This window comes from Vipera ursinii, assembly GCF_947247035.1.
Source record: "Vipera ursinii genome assembly, chromosome: 2".
In the NCBI taxonomy this organism is placed as follows: Eukaryota; Metazoa; Chordata; class Lepidosauria; order Squamata; family Viperidae; genus Vipera; species Vipera ursinii.
Window position 1 is genome coordinate 92072852 of NC_139513.1, and position 20702 is coordinate 92093553.

The 20702-nt window shown below is 39.3% G+C and overlaps 1 protein-coding gene and 1 long non-coding RNA gene across 3 annotated transcripts in view; one reads left to right on the plus strand and one right to left on the minus strand.

Moving 5' to 3' along the window:
• Positions 1 to 9370, minus strand: part of NR3C1 (nuclear receptor subfamily 3 group C member 1) — a 65714-nt gene extending 56344 nt beyond the window's left edge. Inside the window, exons 1-2 of one of the 2 annotated variants that reach the window (XM_083353574.1) lie at positions 8969 to 9370; positions 5923 to 7065 (exon numbers count right to left, since the gene is read on the minus strand). In XM_083353574.1, the coding sequence (XP_083209700.1) occupies positions 5923 to 7055 (1133 nt within the window). In that variant the 5' untranslated portion in view covers positions 7056 to 7065; positions 8969 to 9370. Of the gene's footprint in view, positions 1 to 5922; positions 7066 to 8071; positions 8391 to 8968 lie in introns of those variants that run through there. The other variant, XM_083353573.1, reaches the window with a different exon arrangement.
• A 552-nt stretch (positions 9371 to 9922) lies between these two features.
• On the plus strand, positions 9923 to 11176 carry LOC310635029. The gene is made up of 2 exons (XR_014491311.1): positions 9923 to 10040; positions 10127 to 11176. It is a non-coding gene; the product is annotated as an uncharacterized lncRNA (long non-coding RNA).
• The last annotated feature ends 9526 nt before the right edge of the window (positions 11177 to 20702 follow it).

The following is a 20702-nucleotide window of genomic DNA, read 5'->3' on the forward strand; positions in this document are numbered from 1 at the left end:
TTGACTCTGTAACTGACTTTGGGGAAACAGCAAAGTATTTGTCGTACAAAAGATTTCTCAACTAGGCGTTCTCCAGTTCTCCTGGACTACTAGTGATAGCAGAAGACAAAATATAATACATTTGGTGGCCACCAAGTTAAAGAAAGCTAATTTTAGAGTTTAGCTAATAAGTATCTTAACTTCCTATGAGTTCTTATTGAGATACAAGTCACTTTGGATTGAGATGACTAGAATGGGCAAAAATGCTTCAAAACATATTCTGATACCACCACATGGTGAACACTAGATCAGTCTAATGATTCCAAATCCAAGAACATGTTATTAATTATAGTCCACTAGAAATGAAATTCAACGGATCTGAAAAATGCTTTATTTCGTGCAAGTTACAGTTAAGATTAACAAATTATCAGCTGTGTATGAAGAAACAGAAAAATAGAATTCTCAATGAAACAGAAAGAACTTAACAGTCAGATAGTCACTACAACTTATTCTTGTGATAAAAATTAACCATAGTTTGTAGAGGTATGTGTGCAAGGTCCATAATACAAATAAGATGAAATGCATTATAGAATAAAAGCTTTGATATTAAGTGAGAAAAAACTGATAGAGGAAATTAACCCTTGGGGCAAGTAAGAGATATTTGTCAATAATATAACAACGCCTTGAATAGTGAGCAGGATATCACAGCAGATTGCAAATTTAGGGGAGTCACTGAAGCAGTAGGTGTGAGCTTAGATGGACTCCAGAAGATGGTAGAGGACAGGAAGGCCTGGAGGAACATTGTCCATAGGGTCGCGATGGGTCGATCACGACTTCGCAACTAACAACAACAACAACAAACAATAATCTGCACATATGTACATACCAATTAGCTGGCAAATTTTTTACAAAAAAGCAGCAAAGAGTTTCTGAGGATTTGAAGGACTGTATTCATTCCATCAGGTCTAGCAGAAGATGCATGTTACAGTCCCATCTACTAAGGATTGTAACTTCCTGTGATCCAGGAAGAGAGTTTTTTCTATGTAGCGCCTGACCTGTAGAACATACCAAGAGCTTAGTCTGGCCCTAGGAATATAGCTGTGGTGTAGAGCCTGTACAATGATTGTACTGAATGTTATGAATAAATTATACTCTTCTGCTGATTATATTTTTTATGTTTTCAATATATTTATAATAATATTTAGCATGGTTTTGTATATTTGTTTTTTATTGTTTATTGGGTTTTGGGTCTTTTTTTAAAAACTATTGTAAGCCATCCAAAATCATCTATGGGAGATGGTGGCCAAGTAAAGTGAATGAATAAATAAGTCAAGGTGTATTTATATATAAGTGCATTCTGATTGCACTACTATAGCCCTTGAGATGCTACAGGATAATTCAGAGGATGGGGTTTTCTGAAAGCTTCAACTGCATAAGGGGCAAGTTGGTGTCAGATATTTCTTTCTGCCTATTGAGGCTGGTACTCAATACCACAAAACCCATTGTTAGGAAGAAGCAGAAAGAAGCACTGTAACACCAAGCAGGGAGCACATTGGGAAGGTGTATAGCTGCAACAAATTCAGAATTTTCCCTAATTTAACATTGCATCAGCTCAACAGCTGGTGTGATCTCTTCCCCCCCCCCCAACATTCAGGAAGAAGGAAATGCTTTTTGAAAGAAAATGCTGGCAGAAAACTCATAGCAAAGAACATCCATCACTTTAATACTGTTGGATTTAGTAGAGGGAGGATCTTTGAGAAATGAAGCATATGATGTTTAAAAGCAGGATTACACTAAAGTAACGTAATATAAACATAATAAATTATTTTTCCTGATCTACAAAGACTGCCTGCAGAAGTCTGCAGTTTTCTTGGCCATGTTTTTGGAAGTGGTCTACCACTGCCTTCTTCCTAGGACTGAGAGAGACTCCTGATCACCTTCTTCAAACTTTGTTCCAGCATAGTTGGATAACCAAACACTAAGGATGAAAAATGGAAGACAAAGAGAGAAACAACCTAGAACTAAGGAGAATTTTCCTGACAGTTAGAACAATTAACCAGTGGAACAACCTGCCTCCAGAAGTGGTGAATGCTCCAACACTGGACGTTTTTAAGAAGAGACTGGACAGCCATTTGCCTGAAATGATATAGGGTTTCCTGCCTGAGCAGGGGGTTGGACTAGATGACCTCCAAGGTCCCTTCCAACTTATTATTATTACAAGGCATTCCAAGATCCCTGTTTGTATCCTGACAAGATGTTAAAAGGTGCTAACTGTAGATAGAGTGAAAAAGTTTTAATGATATTTTCTATATCCTATAGAAACCAAGCATGCAAAATACTATTATCTAATGTGACAGCATGTAACCTAGTTTTACAAATTTAACTGTGGGTTTCATTCAATATTAAATGATCAGTTTAAAAATAATGGTATTTCCCATCATTCTTCATTTTAGAAACTGTAAGTCCTCTAAATAGATTTAGATACATTTGATAGGTTTTCACTATCTATTTTGTCTATTTAAGTTGGTCTGAAAGTCAAATATGTATCATTGTTTAGAAAACATATTAAATCATGTCAATAGAAAAGTTTATTTAAGATAACCCCATAAAAATAGCTTTAGTTTAATTCATGCTGTTTAATATTGCAGTATTTTACCATGATTGTTCCTAATATTTTGTTCATGTTCCCAAAGTATAAAGAGAAACATAGTTGTTCCAGTTTGCCAGTATTGATTCCCATAATTTCACAAATCTGAACTATTCTGAAACTGAAAAGCCTGTAGGAAGCATAATCTGTTCTAAACCGATTGACGGGCTCAGGAATCACAATAACCTCCGCAATGATGCTCAGCTCCCATATGACTCATAGCCTCAAATATACAAATTCTAACGTTTCATATTGAAATATAGAGTCCTTTGTGCTTGCTCTCTGAGCTTGTTTTCTTGCAGACGTTTTGTTGCCCAACTAGCTAACATCTTCTGTGCTAGAAGGGAATGGAGTTTGCAAACTAAACCTTTCACCAAGGACTCCACATTTCAGTTCCAAGATACATGTATTCTCTTCTATTGATATGGAAATATTGCTGTAAAGTACAGTGGAATTAAGAAACATCAGATTCCTATTTTGTATTCTCTAGTAGTACTCTTGCATTTCCAATTTTGTTTTTGCTTTTACATTTCCATCTCATCATTCTATTTTATCTTACATTATTAAACAACTGCAAGTTCTTTTTTATCCATTATATACTGTAAGCTCTCCCTGAGGTAATAACTAAATCAAAAAGAGCTCAATATTTTAAAGTTGGGAACCAACAGTGATAATCTTGGGGCACAGAGGAGTTCTTATCAGTAGCAGCAAGATACTTACAATATGTCACCTTGCTACTTAAGCATTTGTGTATGTTTTTATTAAAATAATATTTAAAAATAAACTAGGGCAGAAATGGACAAATGCTAATGTATAGTATTCCTCTATCCCCAAGTATTATTGCTTAAAAGAAAAATATAAAACGTAAACTTTAAAAAGTGTATATAAAATCTGATCTAGAATTATTTCCATTTAAATAGTGTAATCAAAAGTCTTGTTTTAGATGTTTCTTTTTTTGTAGAAACAGATGCACCCATAAAATAAAAAAATCACCCAATTTAATGATATCAATTAATTTAAATAATATATTGGAAGAAACAATTTTTGTCTTGTCTTGTATTAAAAAAAGAATTTTCATAGTTTAAAAGCTGCCTAAGCCACAAGTTCCTTTTACAATATTCAAGAATATAAAAGTTCTATGTCCTATCATACCTTACAATCCAAAATACCAAATTAATAAAAATGTGACCCAAATCCAGTAATGGAAGAGTGATAGTCATGTTATCTTAGACAAAACCACTATTATGGTGACTAGTTCAAGTAGCAGATTCCAAAAGCTCATATCAACATTTATTTATTTTATTTTATTTTATTATATCACCCTATTCCCGTAGGACTCAGGGCGGTTTACAGGGCAGTTAAAACCATGAATACAAAAAATTTAAAACAAATAAAACAATTAAATTAAATTCAAGCCCCAAGAGTAAATCTAAAACCCAGTTCAATTAACAACCCCACAGTCTGGACCAAACAGATCGAAGAGCCAAGTTTTCAGTTCCCGGCGAAATGAGCAAAGGTCGGGGGCAGTCCTAAGTTCTGTGGGTAGTTGGTTCCATAGGGCAGGCGCACCCACAGAGAACGCCCTTCCCCTGGGAATAACCCGCCGGCATACATATATTTACATGTAATTGGGATTTTAGGAATTGAACTCCACTGTCTATTTATTAGCAAAGTAGATGCCTTGGATGGAACACGTTCAACTTCTAACCCTTAAGCTACACCAGATGTTGAAGAATGGTATAAAACAAATTTAGAGAAGCACAGGAATGGACAGAGAGCAAGGTGGAAGTTCATTTGCAAACAAGTGGTTAATAATGTTAGTCATTATTATTATTTGAACATATTAATAATTTTGCTTCCATTTAAAAAAATTAAAGTATACAATCTATAATAAACATTTTAATTTCTTTTATGTTAAATACCAGATAAAAATCAAGGTAAGAAAAAAGGGACTTCAACTGAGCAAAAAAAGACAAAAGGTATTTGGAATTCATACACATTTCAGAAACTTTAGACACACCAAACCATCATTTTAAAAGTCTTTAGCATAAACCTCCTTAAGATGTACAGCTTCACTACAAAAGTATAAACTGTTTAAAGGGTGTTCTTTTTGTTGATATTTTTACAAAAAGAATGATACAAGCAGCTTATTTGCAGAATTTTAATTCCATGAGATTTGTTGTAAACTCACCACATAACAATTAACATAAGAAAAATATGAAAAGAAAAATAAAAGGCAACTTGCAACAAGTATGTACTATAAAATTGTTTCTACTTTAAAAAAGGTTGTTTAAAATCAAATTAATATGAAGCAATATACATTGCATTACAATATTCCCTTCTCTATATAGTGATATAGTGTCCAAACTATTTCTTCTTTTCCTCCACCACAGTAATTGTCATGAGTGAAAACATAACATATAGAAAGTAGAAAATTGATGCATGTTTTGTGCTATTTCATATGTGTGCCTATGTTCTTAACAAAGACCAAAAAAACAAAAGAACAAAATAGTTCAATGAAAACTGGACTACTACTAATATGCAATACTTTAATATTTTATTCCAATAACAAACTCACAGGTAAATTATATCTGGTTAAGTAAAAATCCATTAGAACTCAACTTTCAAAGGAACAGCAAGTTTACTAAGAAAAATAGATGCCAACATTTGTTAGAAGAAAAAAATTAAGTACTGCAAAAATTAAAGATGATACTTCTGTTAGAATATAGCTGCCTGAAATCACTTAATAAACATTAAATGAAATTTTAATCTTACAGGAAAAAAGATTTAACAATATAGAATTTAAATTGTCAGATGACAGCGACAAATTTTATACTTCTGAATCTTAATATCCAACATTTTTTCCACAGTTAGCAGTGACAAAAACACTATTTCCCATAGCTTAATCTGCACATCGTCCAAAATTTACTCATGTTCAGTATTAAAATTTAAATCCTACTACAAAAATCCTAGGCTTTGTATTTTATTTGCTAAAATGAGTAAAGAATAAATAAAATAGATTTTTGTTCAATATCATGAGAACCAATGCAATATTGAACTGAATACTGAAACTAATTGAATGAAAATTGGAACTAATTTATTGTCTTTAGCTAAAAAGTAACCTGAATGGCAATAGTAGCCATTTTTATTTTCTCTTTTATTATAATTATAAAATGTAAACTTGCAATGACTTGACCCGCACTGTATACAGCTTATTTTTCGACGAACATTATTATTACTTCCTTCATATTACATAGAAGCGTTCTATTAAGTTAAAATAGAAAAAAGTATCTTACCTTGAATATCCATTAGAGAAGACAGATCTGTTTGAAAAATTCAAAGCACCCACTGGTGCAAGGGCATCATCTCCAGATCCCTGGCACCTATTCCAATTTTCTGAACTAGCAGGATGAGACGGAATGGCATTGAAAACTGGTTTCTTATCCTGCTGTTGAGTGTTCAAATCATAGTGGTAAACTTGTCCTCCAGAAGTACTAACACCATGAACAGAAATGGCAGATGTTTTATTTCCAACCATACTTGATCCAGAAAAAGTAGCCTGGCAGTAAGTTGTGCCTATTTTCTCCTGCTTTATTACTCCAGGGGTACACAATTCAATAAAATCTTCTTTTTCAGTTTTCACTTGTGGCATCTGCATTGTAGAACTTGACAAAAGATCCTCACATTCATTAATATTAGGCTTTGTGTCTGGTAAAATGGGAGGCTTGCAATCCTCCATTTCATTTCCTTCCAAAAGAAAACTCTCATCCCCACCAAGAGGCGAAAGCAAGCTACTTTCATCCAGAACAGGATCCATTCTCCAAGGGCTTCCATTTGTTTCTCTTCCAGGAGACACCGGTGGCAAATCAAAATCTTGCAAAATATCAAAGGTGCTTTGGTCTTCCGAAAAGAGCTTCAAGTTGCCACTGTTGTTGTCAACTTGGCCTTGTGCTAAAGACCCTTGATTTAAAGTAAGATCACGACTAGTCATAGCTGGGAACTCTGGTTCTAGGGACACATCAGTAGATGCAACTCCTTTTGAGCCTTCTGTCAGACTAGAGGATTTATTCAAGCTTGCTATGCTTTCTTCAAGGAGTCTAAAATCTGTTTCTCCAGAGGAGAGGCTGATTTGGCCTTGCTGAGGAAATCCAAGTTCATTTCCCATTACTTTTGTATCGGTTTCACCCATATACAGTCCCATTGAGAGTGACACTGCTTTGGAGAGATCCGGCTGTGGCACATTGCTTCCTAACCCTTTTGGCAAGTCACACAGAACAGGTTGCTTGGAGTCAGATTGAGAAGAGGCAGACAGGGTAGATGTAGATACTGGAGTCTTGACAGAAGCACCACCCTTAAAGGATGGATGAAAGTGAACACTTTTCCCTCTTTCCTCCTTTCCAGTGGATTTCAATGATTCTTTGGGCTCCATTATTTTAATACTAATTTAAAAAAAAACAAAAAACACCATTAGCCTGAGATCAGAAGTATAAGGATTTACTGACCCCAAGTACGGTATAAGGATTTACTGACCCCAAGAAAAGAATATTAAAAAGATAGACTTAATAGTTCCCAATGTCTCTTAAATAATATTTCTAATACAAAGCACCCCGATGGCTTGAAAGTTATCTTAATTTAATCAAATAATAATTGTCTAATATAATCAAACAAAAAAACCCCCCAAATGATCTATTTAATATAGCATTTAATTCATGTCAAATTAAAGGCAGTTTATAAACAGTAAAACAAAAAGTAACTTTCATTTGTTTCTATACTTTTCCTAAAAAAATTTATTTTCAAGAAATCTCTCTCAGGTCTATCTAAATATTGTTGCATTTGTATGTATCATCCATTCATTATCCAAATTTCTCAGTATGATCTACTCTTAACTTTCATTAGGAAAGAAATCTTACTATATAGTGTGGCTGTTTATTTGGAAATAGTAATTTAGAAATAAGATCTTGTTCTTAAAATACCAAAAATTATCATAGTAACATTTATCTATCATATTTGCACAAATTTTCCAGAAATTCATGAAACTGCCTAGGGTATTTAAGAATGGCAAGAAGGTGACTTATAATAAACAAAAAGGCAACATATACAAATGACACAGCCAATTCTGCATATCCTCCTCAAAAGTTGCATGAAACTTTAAAAATTCTTTTTGGGTCTTGACAAAAAGAATTGCGCAATTTTAAAAGATCCACACCATAATATAGCTCTAAAGTTAAAAAAAGAGGGAAGGACAGAAAAAGAACCGGAGTTACCACATTTGACAAGTTTCTCTCCTTGTCATTATATGACAGGCAACGCCAAAGGGATAAATCTATCATGTGATTCAGTTGCTGGAAGAGAAAAAAGCAACTCCAAAGATATTTAATCTTTTTTTGAGTTGAAATTCTCCTTCTTGTAAAGATTAAAAAAAAGAAAGAAAAAATGTGTCGGGACCTGTTGAGCATTTGCCTGGCACGCCCACTTCTGCAAAATAACATCAGCCCTTTGGTTAAAAAAAAAAATTCCAACCAAGTCCAAGTTTTCAACTCCTTGTCTGTTTCCAATCCATGGGGCCGCCAAAATAAAAAAGGGGGAACAAAAGGGAGGCGATAGCATACTTTTTTTAAAAAAAAACAGTGAACATTTTTTTAAAAAAAACAACAACCCCAAACCTCGCAAATAGACTTTTTTTGAAGTCGCGGGGAAGATAAAAGTAGAGGGAGGAACCCATTACATAAGATTTATACTACTTTTGCAGTGCGGTCCCATTTACACGTCTATCAGAAGGAAGTCCGTTGAATTCAGAGTCCCTTACTCCTAAGCAAACAGATACAGGATTGCAAACTTAAAATCGTTCCTTTCCAAGAAGAGTCCCTATTTTGGACATTCTCTTATGGGATTAAAATGAGCCAAAGACGGTTGTGGAACAGAATAGGAAATCACTCTTCCACCACCACCCCCACACACACACCCCGGTCTACATTATAGATATAGATGCGTACATATATGAGCGTTATTTAAACCACAGCAGAGCCTTCTCCCTCGTCCCAATTTAATGAGGAGGACTTTAAAGTTAAGCGACGCAACGGATCGAGGGAAGGGGCTGCCAACCCTTCCTTCTCTGGCTTCACCACTCGGCACCGAGCCATTAGATCTTAATGGCGGGAGTGGGGGGGGGAGGCATTACTGACAGGGTGGAGGGTGACCTCTACGGAAAAAAGCACTCGGCCGCCGCTTCAGCCGTGCACCTCCCTTCGAGAGGGACAGAGCCTAAAAGTAGAAACCATTCCTCCCTCGGCCCACACCTAGGGGGGGGGGGAGATTGAAAAAAAGAAAGAAGACACCCCTTACCGTATCCAGTGGGGGCGCTGGGAGTCCTCCTAACCACCAACTTCCATGGCTCCAGCACGCAGCGAAGCAAATAAACAACTTGGTGGGGACTGGAAGGAAGCAGAGTTACGGGGCGACGGGATTGGGGGTGGGGTGGGGGGTGAAAGCAGCCGCCCCTTTGCAGATGAGGAGGTAAGCAGCCGCCCCCTCCCTTTCCTCCCCACCCGCACACTGACAGGCGGACCGCGCTCCTACACACACGCGCGCGCGCGCGCGCGTTCACACACACACACACACACACACACACACACACGGCCGCAGCCCCTCACCTGCTCCTCTGCCACCCACCCCCGCTCGCGTGCAGCACACGCACACACTTCTGCCCTCCGCGATTAATTAAAGTCACACTTTCTCCCTCCTCTCCTTCTCCACGTCTCCCCCGCCTCCTCCCTCTGCACGGGCGTCCCGCCCTCCCCTTCTTCTTCCTGTCCTCCTCCGCCTCCGCCTCCGCCTCCTCCTTCTCTTTTTCTTCCTCCTCCTCTTCCTCCTCCCCCCGCCAGCCACTCCGTCTGCGCTCAGCTCTACGGTTTGCCCCAGCCACAAAATGGAGGACGACGACCGTGCTAGCAGCAGCAGCAGCAGCCGCAGCAGCGACAGCCTCCGCCTCCTCCTCCTCCTCCTCCGTCTTTTCCCCCCCTCCCTCCCCCAGACAGGGAAAGAGAGCAGAGACGCGGCAGAGCCCGGGAGCGCGCGCAGGGAAGGCGCCTGCGGGCGCGCGAGCGCACGGGCTCGCGCATTGCGGGGCAGCCGAGGGGGAACGGTGCAACCTGTTGACTGAGAACAGCAACTGCAGCCCCCGGCAGGGCCTCCACCACCACCACCTCCTCCTCCTCCTTTTATTTTTTCCCCTTCTCCAAACGTGCCCCTTTTCCGCTACAGTTTCTTTTTTCTTCCCTACCTTACTTTCTTTTTTCCTTTTCGGTTTCTTATTTTGCCCTCTGCAGCCTACTGGTTTATTATTATTATTATTATTTGGTTTTGTTTTCATAAGCAGCATGTTGATTTAGAAGTCAAGCCCGCTGCATGTTAAAAGGTAACTGCGATGAGTGACAGCCCGCCTTCGCGTATTTCACTTATGAGGAAATATTAATCAACCTCGTGAACTATTTTTTAAATCAGGTCTGAGCTGCTCAAAGCGGGAAAAGAGCGAAAAAGGACGACGAAAAAAGGCAAACCACCCTTCAGAGGATTGAAGGGCCAGCACTGACGCGTTAAGCCAAAGTGACAGGAAAAGGTTTCGATATTTCCTAGAAAAGACACTTTTTAGAATTGTAAATGCAGGGTGCTATCTAATATATGCATTATTAGAAAAAATATCTACTTAAACAGGTGAAATTTGGGGGGGGGAGTGAATGTGTATAAATTGTATGCTATATAGACAAATGTTGGCTATTAGAGGGCAGGCCTCTTCATTATGTGTCTCATTTTGAAACAGTTTTCAATATTAATTATAGGTCAGCAAGAAAACAAGTTCTGCATTAGCTAATGGCTTATACAGCTCAGTTGTAGGATATACATGTCCAATAAAAGCAAAGTGGAGGAAGACTTGCATGATGAATTTCTGTGCTTATAATTATCAAATGGCTATCTACGGTATGGTATTTTTTCATGTAGTGTTCACATGCAGACCCATACTTCTAGAATATATACATTCAGTTTAATTTAAGCTACACAGAACATAAAAGTTGTGCAAACATATGGAGAGCACTGTTTTGAAGCAAGAATGGCTACTTCAGATGTCCTAAGTTTGAAAAGACAGTAATGAGTTTAATTTGAGTTAGCATTAAATAGTTCAGTTCTGCATCTAACATAAACCTTGGCTGCTTTGAATGAATGTTTCCATGCTTGAATTTTATTTTTGTACTTTGGGATTGGCTTTTAAAAAATAATAATAGAAAAACAGCCTGGTCAGTACAATAGCAGGAATACCTTGCTGTTTGTAGATAGGTTTAGATAGGGTGGGTGCCATGTACAAAATGCAGAGGCAAAGATGTAGTTTCTACTAGGGGAAAGGATTGAAGGATCTCTGTTCGTTATCTGCTTTTGTGCAGTTTGAAGACTACTTGCAATTGTCTGCTTACCTGGTAAGCAAACTTTATCTGACAAATAAGTTACTGCTGTATTTTCATTTTATTTTTTTGGTTATTAAAAATTAGTGAGTGGATTATATTTCATGTTTTGTGTTGTTTTCTTTTACAGCAGATAGCCTGCAAGTAAAAACAGGTAAACAAGAGTAAAACATAAATATCTTCATAGCAGTTCCCAAATGTTTGCTCATTGCTACCTCTTGAATCCTTTTAATCAGAATATTCTAAACAATTTCTCAAGCATACTTAACAAATGAATTCCCTACTATTTTTTAAGCATTCCTTCTTGCTACCCATGCAAGGAAACAATAATGACAGTGATCCAATCATCAGGCAGATATGCTGGTCTTACACATATTAAGCAAATCACTATTCTCTTTCATTTCCTCTTCTCCCAACTTTATACACATCTCTGCATCTTCAAAAATTGAAGCCATTCACCTGGGAGCTTGCATCTAGACTCTTCATACATAGTAGGTTACTAATAGATGCCAGGGAAACTGTATGTGCCAAAGCCTCTATGGGAAGGAGGGGGGATGTAATGTCAAGCTAATTTGTTGGCTGAAAACTTGTCATGCTGCTGAATGTGGAAAAGAAACATTGGCATTGAAATCTGCTCTAATTTGAGCATATGAAAAGTCATGGAGGAGGAAATGGATCGTTTAAAATATTCCATAATGTTCAGCTGGCCAGTTATCCTGGCAGAGCAGGAAGAGATCTTTCTTCAAGGAACGAAGAACTCTAACCAATTGTGATGTCATTCTCCCCATTCCCAAGGAAAGGGAGGAAAAGAAAATGAAAGAATTGCCTGAAGATCATCTAATTGAGTCTGTACATATGGATCCTGCTCTAGCTGAGTGCAGATTTAATCAGGTAGGGAAAGAACTTTCCTTCTGGTCCCAAGTTTTCCAGAGTGAACCAGATGCCAAGGAAAAGAGGGGAAAGTTTTCCAGGTGCAGAATGGAGATGGGATAAGGATTGTGAAATAGGGAATATTTTGGTTTAAATGATATATTATCCACTAGCTAATTCTGCAAGCTAGGAACATAAGAAATTAAAGTTAAAATGAGGAAAAAGAATGTGTCCACCTAAGCTGTGAATTTGTGAGAAGTCTGTTCCAAATTGTGGTCAGTTTGGATCTTCTTTGAGGAGATGGCCCCATTGCTAAAAGACTTCTTTAAAGGCCACAAATATCCTAGTAAATTCATGTAAAAATATTTGCCTGAAAATATTGGCAGAGATTGCCCTCAATGTGGACTATAAAAGTACAGATCTCAAGGGAAAATGGAAAATGTCACCTTGATCTGGATGATAGAGGGTATCTAAAAGATTAATTCCTGTTAAGAAGAAAAGTTTATTAGTGTGTTGGAATCCCATTCAAAATGTACCCCTTCTTGGTAAGATGAGTCGCTGTAGTTTGTGCAGCAAAATTAGGAATAAATTTATGATAAAAATTGGCAAGCTTCGGGGAAAATGTATGTCCTTGATAGCCTACAACTAAAAGCAGGTAAACAAAGGTAAAATGGAGGGCATTTACAAATGAATGGCATTTCCCAGTTTCAATTCTTGAATCATTGATGATTTTTCCTCATTTTGAAGAAAGCTCTCAGAACTATATATTCAGTTTTAGTGTATCCATTTGCTTTTTGAGAAAATACAATAGCCTATATAGTCCCATAAAGCCATATCTTTAGTGCAGCATAAGAATTGTAGTTAGAAAGGTGTTGAAGTATGGACACCAAGCAAATGGGCAAGTTGTTCAAATAAAGTACTAAAAAACCCCTCAATTTTATGAGAAATATGTTTCAAAAATCACATGAAAACTGAGTAAATGTATGTTACACTGCTGCATATCCAAATTTCCCATAATGATAGTCAAAGACAATTAAATATTTGTGTTCTTTCATGCAACTAAAACCATCAACTTCCCTTGATTTATCCAGATACTAAATAGTCATGGAAATAAGTAGTTGACATATCCTTCAACATTTTCATTTGCAATAATTTTATAAACCAAGACTGCCTGACAGGTCACACGTTCTGACTGGCACCTGCCAGCTGTTCAAATGGAAAAGGGCAGAGGTTTGAGGAGTAAGAGGATGACATGAGTAATGACAGAGTGACAGAGGCTGATGGGAGTATTAGAATAGGTGGAGATCCTAATGAAATAGTGTGTCATCATTTCACAGTGTTCCAGTTCTTGGTGAAATCCAGCTTCAACTGATTGGATCTCATAGGAGATGACTGTTGAAATATTCCAACATCTACACTACTAATGCCTCCTTAAGTAACACCAGCTGCCTGCAATTAGTGCAGGTTCGCATCCCACCAGGCTCAAGGTTGACTCAGCCTTCCATCCTTCTGAGGTAGGTAAAATGAGGACCCAGATTGTTGGGGGCAATTAAGCTAACTTTGTAATAATGCCGCTTGGGGGTGTGTGTGTGAAAGCCCTAATAAGCAGGCATATACATAGAATGAAGGCTACTGCTAAGCTTGTAAGCTGCCCTGAGTCTTCGGAGAAGGGTGGGATATAAATGGAATTAAAATAAATAAATAAATAAATAAATAAATGTTCTGATCATCTTACTAAACAGCTTTATATAAATGTTGATAGCAAAATACCGTAGTTTCCGGCATATAAGACTACTTTTTAACCCATGAAAATCTTCTCAAAAGTCAGGGGTCGTCTTATATGCCGGGGTGCTGAAAATTTAGGGACAGGGCTGGCTGGAAAACCTGGAGCGGATCTCCCATTTAGTCTGCGCAGGGAAAGCGGGACCAATTGGAGAAAAGCTGCAGTCTGATTTTTTACAGGCTGGGGTCTGGGCGGCTTTCTAAAGTTGAAGAGCAGCTGTAGTATATCCCAACTTGAAAGGCAGGTGGGGAAGGCAGCAGCCAGAGCAGCGGCTTAGCTCTAAGGACACATTTGACTCAGGAACTGGGCGGGCTGGCTGGAAAACCTGGAGCGGATCTCCCATTTGGTCTTTTTTTTTAAAAAATCCCATTTATATCCTGACCTTCTCCGAAGACTCAGGGTGGCTTACAATTTAAAGCACAAATCAATGTGCTTAGCAATAGCCTTCATTCTGTGTATATGCCTGTTTATTAGGGCTTTCACCCCGCCCCAAGCAGCATTATTACAAAGTCAGCTTATTGCCCCCAACAATCTGGGTCCTCATTTTACCTACCTTAGAAGGATGGAAAGCTGAGTCAACCTTGAGCCTGGTGGGATGCGAACCTGCACTAATTGCAGGCAGCTGGTTTTACGTAAGGCTCTGCGCAGGGAAAGCTAGAGTGAATTAGGAAAAGTGAAAAAGTGAATTAGGAAAATAGGGAACGGCTGCTGGAATTGGGTATGTGTAGTTTAACGAAGAGAAGGGTGAGGGGTGACATGATAGCAGTGACCCAATAGCTCAGGGGCTGCCACAAAGCAGAGGGAGCCAAGCTATTCTACAAAGCACCTGAAAGCAGGACAAGAAGCAATGGATGGAAACTAGTCAAGGAGAGAAGCAACCTAGAACTAAGGAGAAACTTCCTGACAGTTAGAACAATTAACCAGTGGAACATCCTGCCTCCAGAAGTGGTGAATGCTCCAACACTGGAAGTTTTTAAGAAGAGACTGGACAGCCATTTGTCTGAAATGGTATAGGGTTTCCTGCCTTAGCAGGGGGTTGGACTAGATGACCTCCAAGGTCCCCTCCAACTACTACTACTACTACTACTTCTTCTTCTTCTTCTTCTTCTTCTTCTTCTTCTTCTTCTTCTTCTTCTTCTTCTTCTTCTTATTCTTCTTCTTCTTCTTCTTCTTCTTCTTCTTATTATTATTATTATTATTATTATTATTATTATTATTATTTAATCTACTTGCACTGTTTTATGTTTACATGTTTGATGACAAACAGCCTTAATGTTTATAAGTGACAGTTTTGCTACTAAGCACCTGCATGTCATAAGCATTTGAATTAAAATTACCATATTAAAATCAAATCTGATGTTTTTTAATTTTTATTTGGTGTGCGTTGGAAGAGGGGTAGTCTTATACTGCGAGTATAGCCCAAACCCTATAATTTAACAGGAAATGTAGGGGGTCATCTTATACACCCAGTCGTCTTATACGCTGGAAAATACGGTAAGAATTTGGACTCTTATGTGATCCTCAGTGTAGTGTCCATTGGACTAAGCAGAGGTCCTCTAAAGCAGAGGTCACCAACCTTTTGGGCACCAGGGACCAGTGCCATGGAGAAAGGTTTTTCTGCGGACCGGAGGGGCATGGTTTTGAATACTGCCTGAATCCCAAGGATGAAGCTTTGCTTGTTTGTGTGGCCTGCTTGCTGGCATGCTGTGGACCAGTGCCAGTCCACAGACCAGGGGTTGGAAACCCCTGCTCTAAAGCAGGGCTTTTCAACCTTTTCACTGATTGTACCACTTTTAGGATATGGCAAAATTTGAGTACCACCAGTTGCCTAGTAAGGTGTCAAAACCCTGATGATCAAAAAGAAAAAAAGTGATAAAGTACTGGTAGTCCTCGACTTAAAACAGTTCGCTTAGTGTTCAAAGTTACAACGGCACGGAAAAAAGTGACTTATGACCATTTTTCACACTTATGACCATTGCAGCATCCCCAGGATCATTTACATTTGGATGCTTGGCAACTAATTCATATTTATGATGGTCACACTGTCCCAGGGTCATAAGATCCTCTTTTGTAACTTGACAAGCAAAGTCAATGGCCGGGGAGCATGGTCATCTCAATGTCACTCAGGTTGGGGGGGCGCCTGTGAGGGGGAATCTGGGGTTCTCTAGTGGAGGGGGTTGGGACTGGGGTGGGCACTGAGGCATGGTCCACAGGAGGAGTCTCACTGCCCCTCTTGGGCCATGTGGGGAACTCCCAAACAGTGGTGCAGGCTACCTGGATCCCTGGGCAGCAGATGGCAAGTGTCTAGCCCGGCCCTAGAGCTCCCAGGGCACCAGGACCCCACAGCCCAAACCAGTCCAGCCCCACTTGCCCAAGGAGGCCCTCGGCAGCGCTTACCTCCTCGAGGCTGCTGTGCTCACTCTCCTTGGCCAGGTTGCTCATGGTGGGTGCAGGAGGGCAAAGTGCACGGGTCAGAGGGAGGCCCACTCCCTCTCCATGCGAGGCGACCCAGCTTTGTAACCAAAGCATCCTCAGAGATCCTTCCTTCCTTCCTTCCTTCCTTCCTTCCTTCCTTCCTTCCTTCCTTCCTTCCTTCCTTCCTTCCTTTCTATTTCCCTCCCTCCTTCCCTGCCTCCCTCTTTCTCATTCCCATCTCCTTCCTTCCTCCATCCTTCCGTGCCTCACCTCCAGCTGATGGTGCCTTTCTTCATTCCTCATGGAGGGTGACCCTCCCCAGCTGCTTTCCTCCCCTTTTTTTTCCTGCCACCTGTGTGCGCTTGGCATGGATGGCTGTCACGAAGTTGTAGATCAGCTCCTGGGTGGCCTGTTTTATCTCCTCTCCTCTCTCCCTCCCCTCCTTTTCTCTTTGGTGCAGGTCCAGCTGACTTTTCCTCCCAAGGCTGCTGCTTTTTCTTTTTTTTTGTCTCTCCCGCCAAAACTGCCTCCTTTTATACCCTCTCCTGTCTCCGCCCTCCTCCTCCTTTCTCTTCCAGGTGTGCTGGAAGTGCCAAACCTGGGGCCTTTGTCTCGGCCCAGCAGCCCTGCAGCTCCTGAGGACTCTCTTACGGCAAGTCCAGCGCTGCACCGCTTTAGCTCATTCCGTCTCCCCGCTACACTTGGCTAGGCTGGGCAGGGCGTACCACCGGTTGAAAAGCCCTGCTCTAAAGCAGCGGTCTCCAACCTTTCCAGCTCAGTGGACCGGGGGTGGGGGGCAATTCATTTTGAATTCTGTCAGAAGCTCAAGACAAAATGCATTTTCAGTGTTGTGTACACGTGTGCTTTATGACTGCACAACCTAAATAAAATTTGATCTCTTTAATTATATACTGTATTAACAGGCTACGTCATCTCACTAACCACAAGATTAATTTAGTTGACCTCTTTACTAAGATGAGTTGTTTCCTTTCTTGAGGCCTCCTCATTGCTTCTCACATATCTATTCATTCATCAATTATGGCTTGTCCAATCAACTAATTTTCTGAGAGACGCAATAGCATTAGCAATAGCAATAGCACTTAGCCCTCTCTAAGCAGTTTACAGATTCAGCATATTGCCCCCAACAATCTGGGTCCTCATTTTACTGACCTCGGAAGATGGAAGGCCGGTGAAAATCAAACTGCCAAACTGCTGGCATCTGGCAGTCAGCAGAAGTAGCCTGTAGTACAGCACTCTAACCACTGTACCAGCACAGCTCTTAATATGCACATTTTTATAGCACATTTTTGAAAAAAAAATATCATTAGAAAAGGTGCTTTGTTCAATTAAATAGACCCCATCCAATGGAAGATTCAGTTAGGACTTGCTTTGTGCAGCTTCTCTGCCACGATTGTCATATACACAGGAACATCTGAAACAGAGTATGCTATAGGTACACATGAGAATTCGATTACTGTTTGATTAGGTTTGCAGTTTGGGTAGTAGCTTCAGTGAAAAAGTTTCCTGTGTACATATAGTCCTTTGTGTGTATAGGAAGTGATGACACCGTTCTGGTTACAGTTGCACTGAAATTTCATAGTTTTTCCCCACATGAGTAATATGCAAAATAGCCCTCTTCTAATTCATTCTTTTTAAAACTTCCTTTTCACTTTTCTATTTCCACATTAGTATTCCGTTCCTCTTCTTCTCCATGGTTATATACTTTTTCTCAGTCTCATCTACCTCAGTTCCTCCTGTCTGGGTAGCAACCACACAGACACTTTTTACTGAACAGGTGGGCTGACTAGCAACAGGAAGTACAAAGTAAATGTCAAAGCATAATAGAAGTTAGTTGAACAGAAATAATAAATGAATAAGAATAGCATAATCTTAATAGCTCTAAAGTAAATGAATGAAATCACAGGCCAATCTCCATATATGTGTGTGTGTGTGTGTGTGTTAGTGTGTGCCTGTGTGTGTGTATTCCCATACATTTCAGTGAAGGTGGAAAGTCGCCAGAGAAAAGGCTAGGTGGGCTTTTTAATAAGCAATCTTGCAGGATAGAAGTACCCATGAGAAAGCCTTTCAGATAACTTCCAAATGCACTAAAGATGACAGAAAAGTACCTCCTGATTAAATTTAAATATTGCAGACTTAGAAGAGGATTCACTATGCCAAATAAACTGGTCTCTGGTTTGGTAGAGCTTTCTAGATTACATCAGAACTATAGCCTGACAGTGCTGTTAATTAATGAAACTATGTAACATGGTCATTAACCATGCAGTTTTCTAAGAATAAACATGAATCTACCAGGTTAACAGCATTTATTATACATTTATCATTGTGCTACATTTAGTAAAGGTGAACTGTAAAATGTAAACTGTAAAACTGCTTGCCGCAGTTCCCATAAAAATTGTGTTTAAATTAAATGGATTTTATAAACAGCAGTGCAGTGAAACTATCTAAAATTATATCTGATAGTGGCATTGTTGATTTTTTAAAAATCTGATTGCCCAGCAATTTGGAAAAGAAATAATTCTTGGTTACTGCTAACAATATTTATTTATTACCTGATAATCCCAGTGAAGATACACCTCAGACATGCATATATACAGAGACTACTTATCAGTACAATCTCTTTGACATATCTTCCTGAAATCTTCATTCCTGCCTGCCATCAAGAACTTTTTGTTTTTGCATGGCACAAGAGCAACAATGATTGATGATGGTAACTAACTTCTGATAAAGCACCAGTGTAGAGTCTCCTCTCCCTCCTACCTGATATTTATGATGAAATTATTGTACCAAAAAGAGAAAGAGGTATTGATATTTAAATAAAGGTGCAGAGATAACTGTGGTTGGTTTTTATGCTCCCTTTCCTGTAGCTTGAATAATGTCTTTACTATTTTTTTAAGAATACTTTTTTCTTAGTCATTACTTCTTAATGGTTATTATTTACACTGCTGTTTTCTTCACCTTGCATATTTTTAAAAGTTTTTTTTAAAAAATGGCTACAATTATGCTTATCTATTTATTTTATTAGACTTGTGTGCTCTTCTGAGTGGCTTATAAACAATATAGGCTACTCAGACATTGAGAAACAACCATAACATTTATACCAGTTCGCTCTTTACATCCCAAAGGTCTGCTAAAATAAATAGTTCTTGATGGCTTTATGAAATCTATCAAGGTTATAGCCCATTTCATGTGAGGAAGAATCCTGTTCCAGAGAAGACAATTTGAGAAACTCTGATATAGGGAATCTTTACAGATGGCGTTTTTTAAGGATGAGGACCCAGAGGAAACCTTACATTACTGACTTCAAAGGACAGGGAGATAACATCAGAACCCATGAAGGGCGTTAAATACAGCACCTTGAATTACACCCAGAAAAAAAATGGTAATCATTGCAGCCCTCAAGGTGTTACATGGGCAAATTGCATTCTGCATCAGTTGAAGTTTTGGGTGTTCTTCAAATTTAGTCCCATATGTAGCACATCCGAGAAATCTGAATGGGAGATAAGGCATAAGTAAGTGTGATCAAAGCTTTTCAGTGCAGAAAAGTTCATAGCTTTTATGAAAAAGTTCATAAAAGTTCATAAGGTGGAATTATGGAAATCTACTTGAATCTCCCACCTGCTCTTCAAACAGAAGTTGTGAGCCAGGAGGACTCCAGATTACAACTCCCATCAGTCCAAAGCTGAAGATGGGATCAGAGGGCTTTCCCATTCAAAACCACTTTCATTTACTGAGATCGAATTTGAGCAATCGAGAACCTCACAGCCATTAGGTACTGGAGCAATATCTTCACTATGTCTTCTGCTTAAATAGGAGTCAAGGTACACAGCCAAATGTCTTCTATAGAGGGGATGATAACTGACAGATCTATGCAAGAACTTTTATATAAACAAAGGGGACTAATATATTATTCAAACCCATCCATTACTTAGTGACAGAAATCTACTTCCACAAACACAGTGCAACATAGATTATAGGTGATTTCTCTTACTTGGAAGAAACTACATTGTACATCAGATGTACAATGGATAGTTATTTCAAAATAGTAAACTTCTGCACTTTCCTAATTATGCTCAGGAAGTCAAAATGATTAGTTTTAAGAGGTATTTCTAATGGTATAGGGCAGAATTGTCAAACTCAATTTCATTGAGGGCCGCATCAGCATTGCAGTTGCCCTCAGGGGGCTGGGTGGGTATGGCCAGGGTGGGCATGGCCTACTGGGTGGGCATGGCCTACTGGGTGGGTGTGGCTAGAGTGCGTATGGCCTACTGGGTGGGCGTGGCCAGCCCTACATGGTTCGTATCAAGGGTGCCTATGGGGGCCTGGGCAGGAGTGGGACAGATGTGAGGGTCTCTGGCAGAAGGAGGGTCTCTGGGCCAGGGCCAAGGCAGTGGGGGCCATTCCCTCACTGTTTCCAGGATGACTTCGCAGGCCGCATGAAACCACTTCGCGGGCCGGATCCGGCCCCCAGGCCTTGTGTTTGACATTTCTGGTATAGGGATATTAAAAGGAAAATGAAAACTAAATTTACTCTACACTG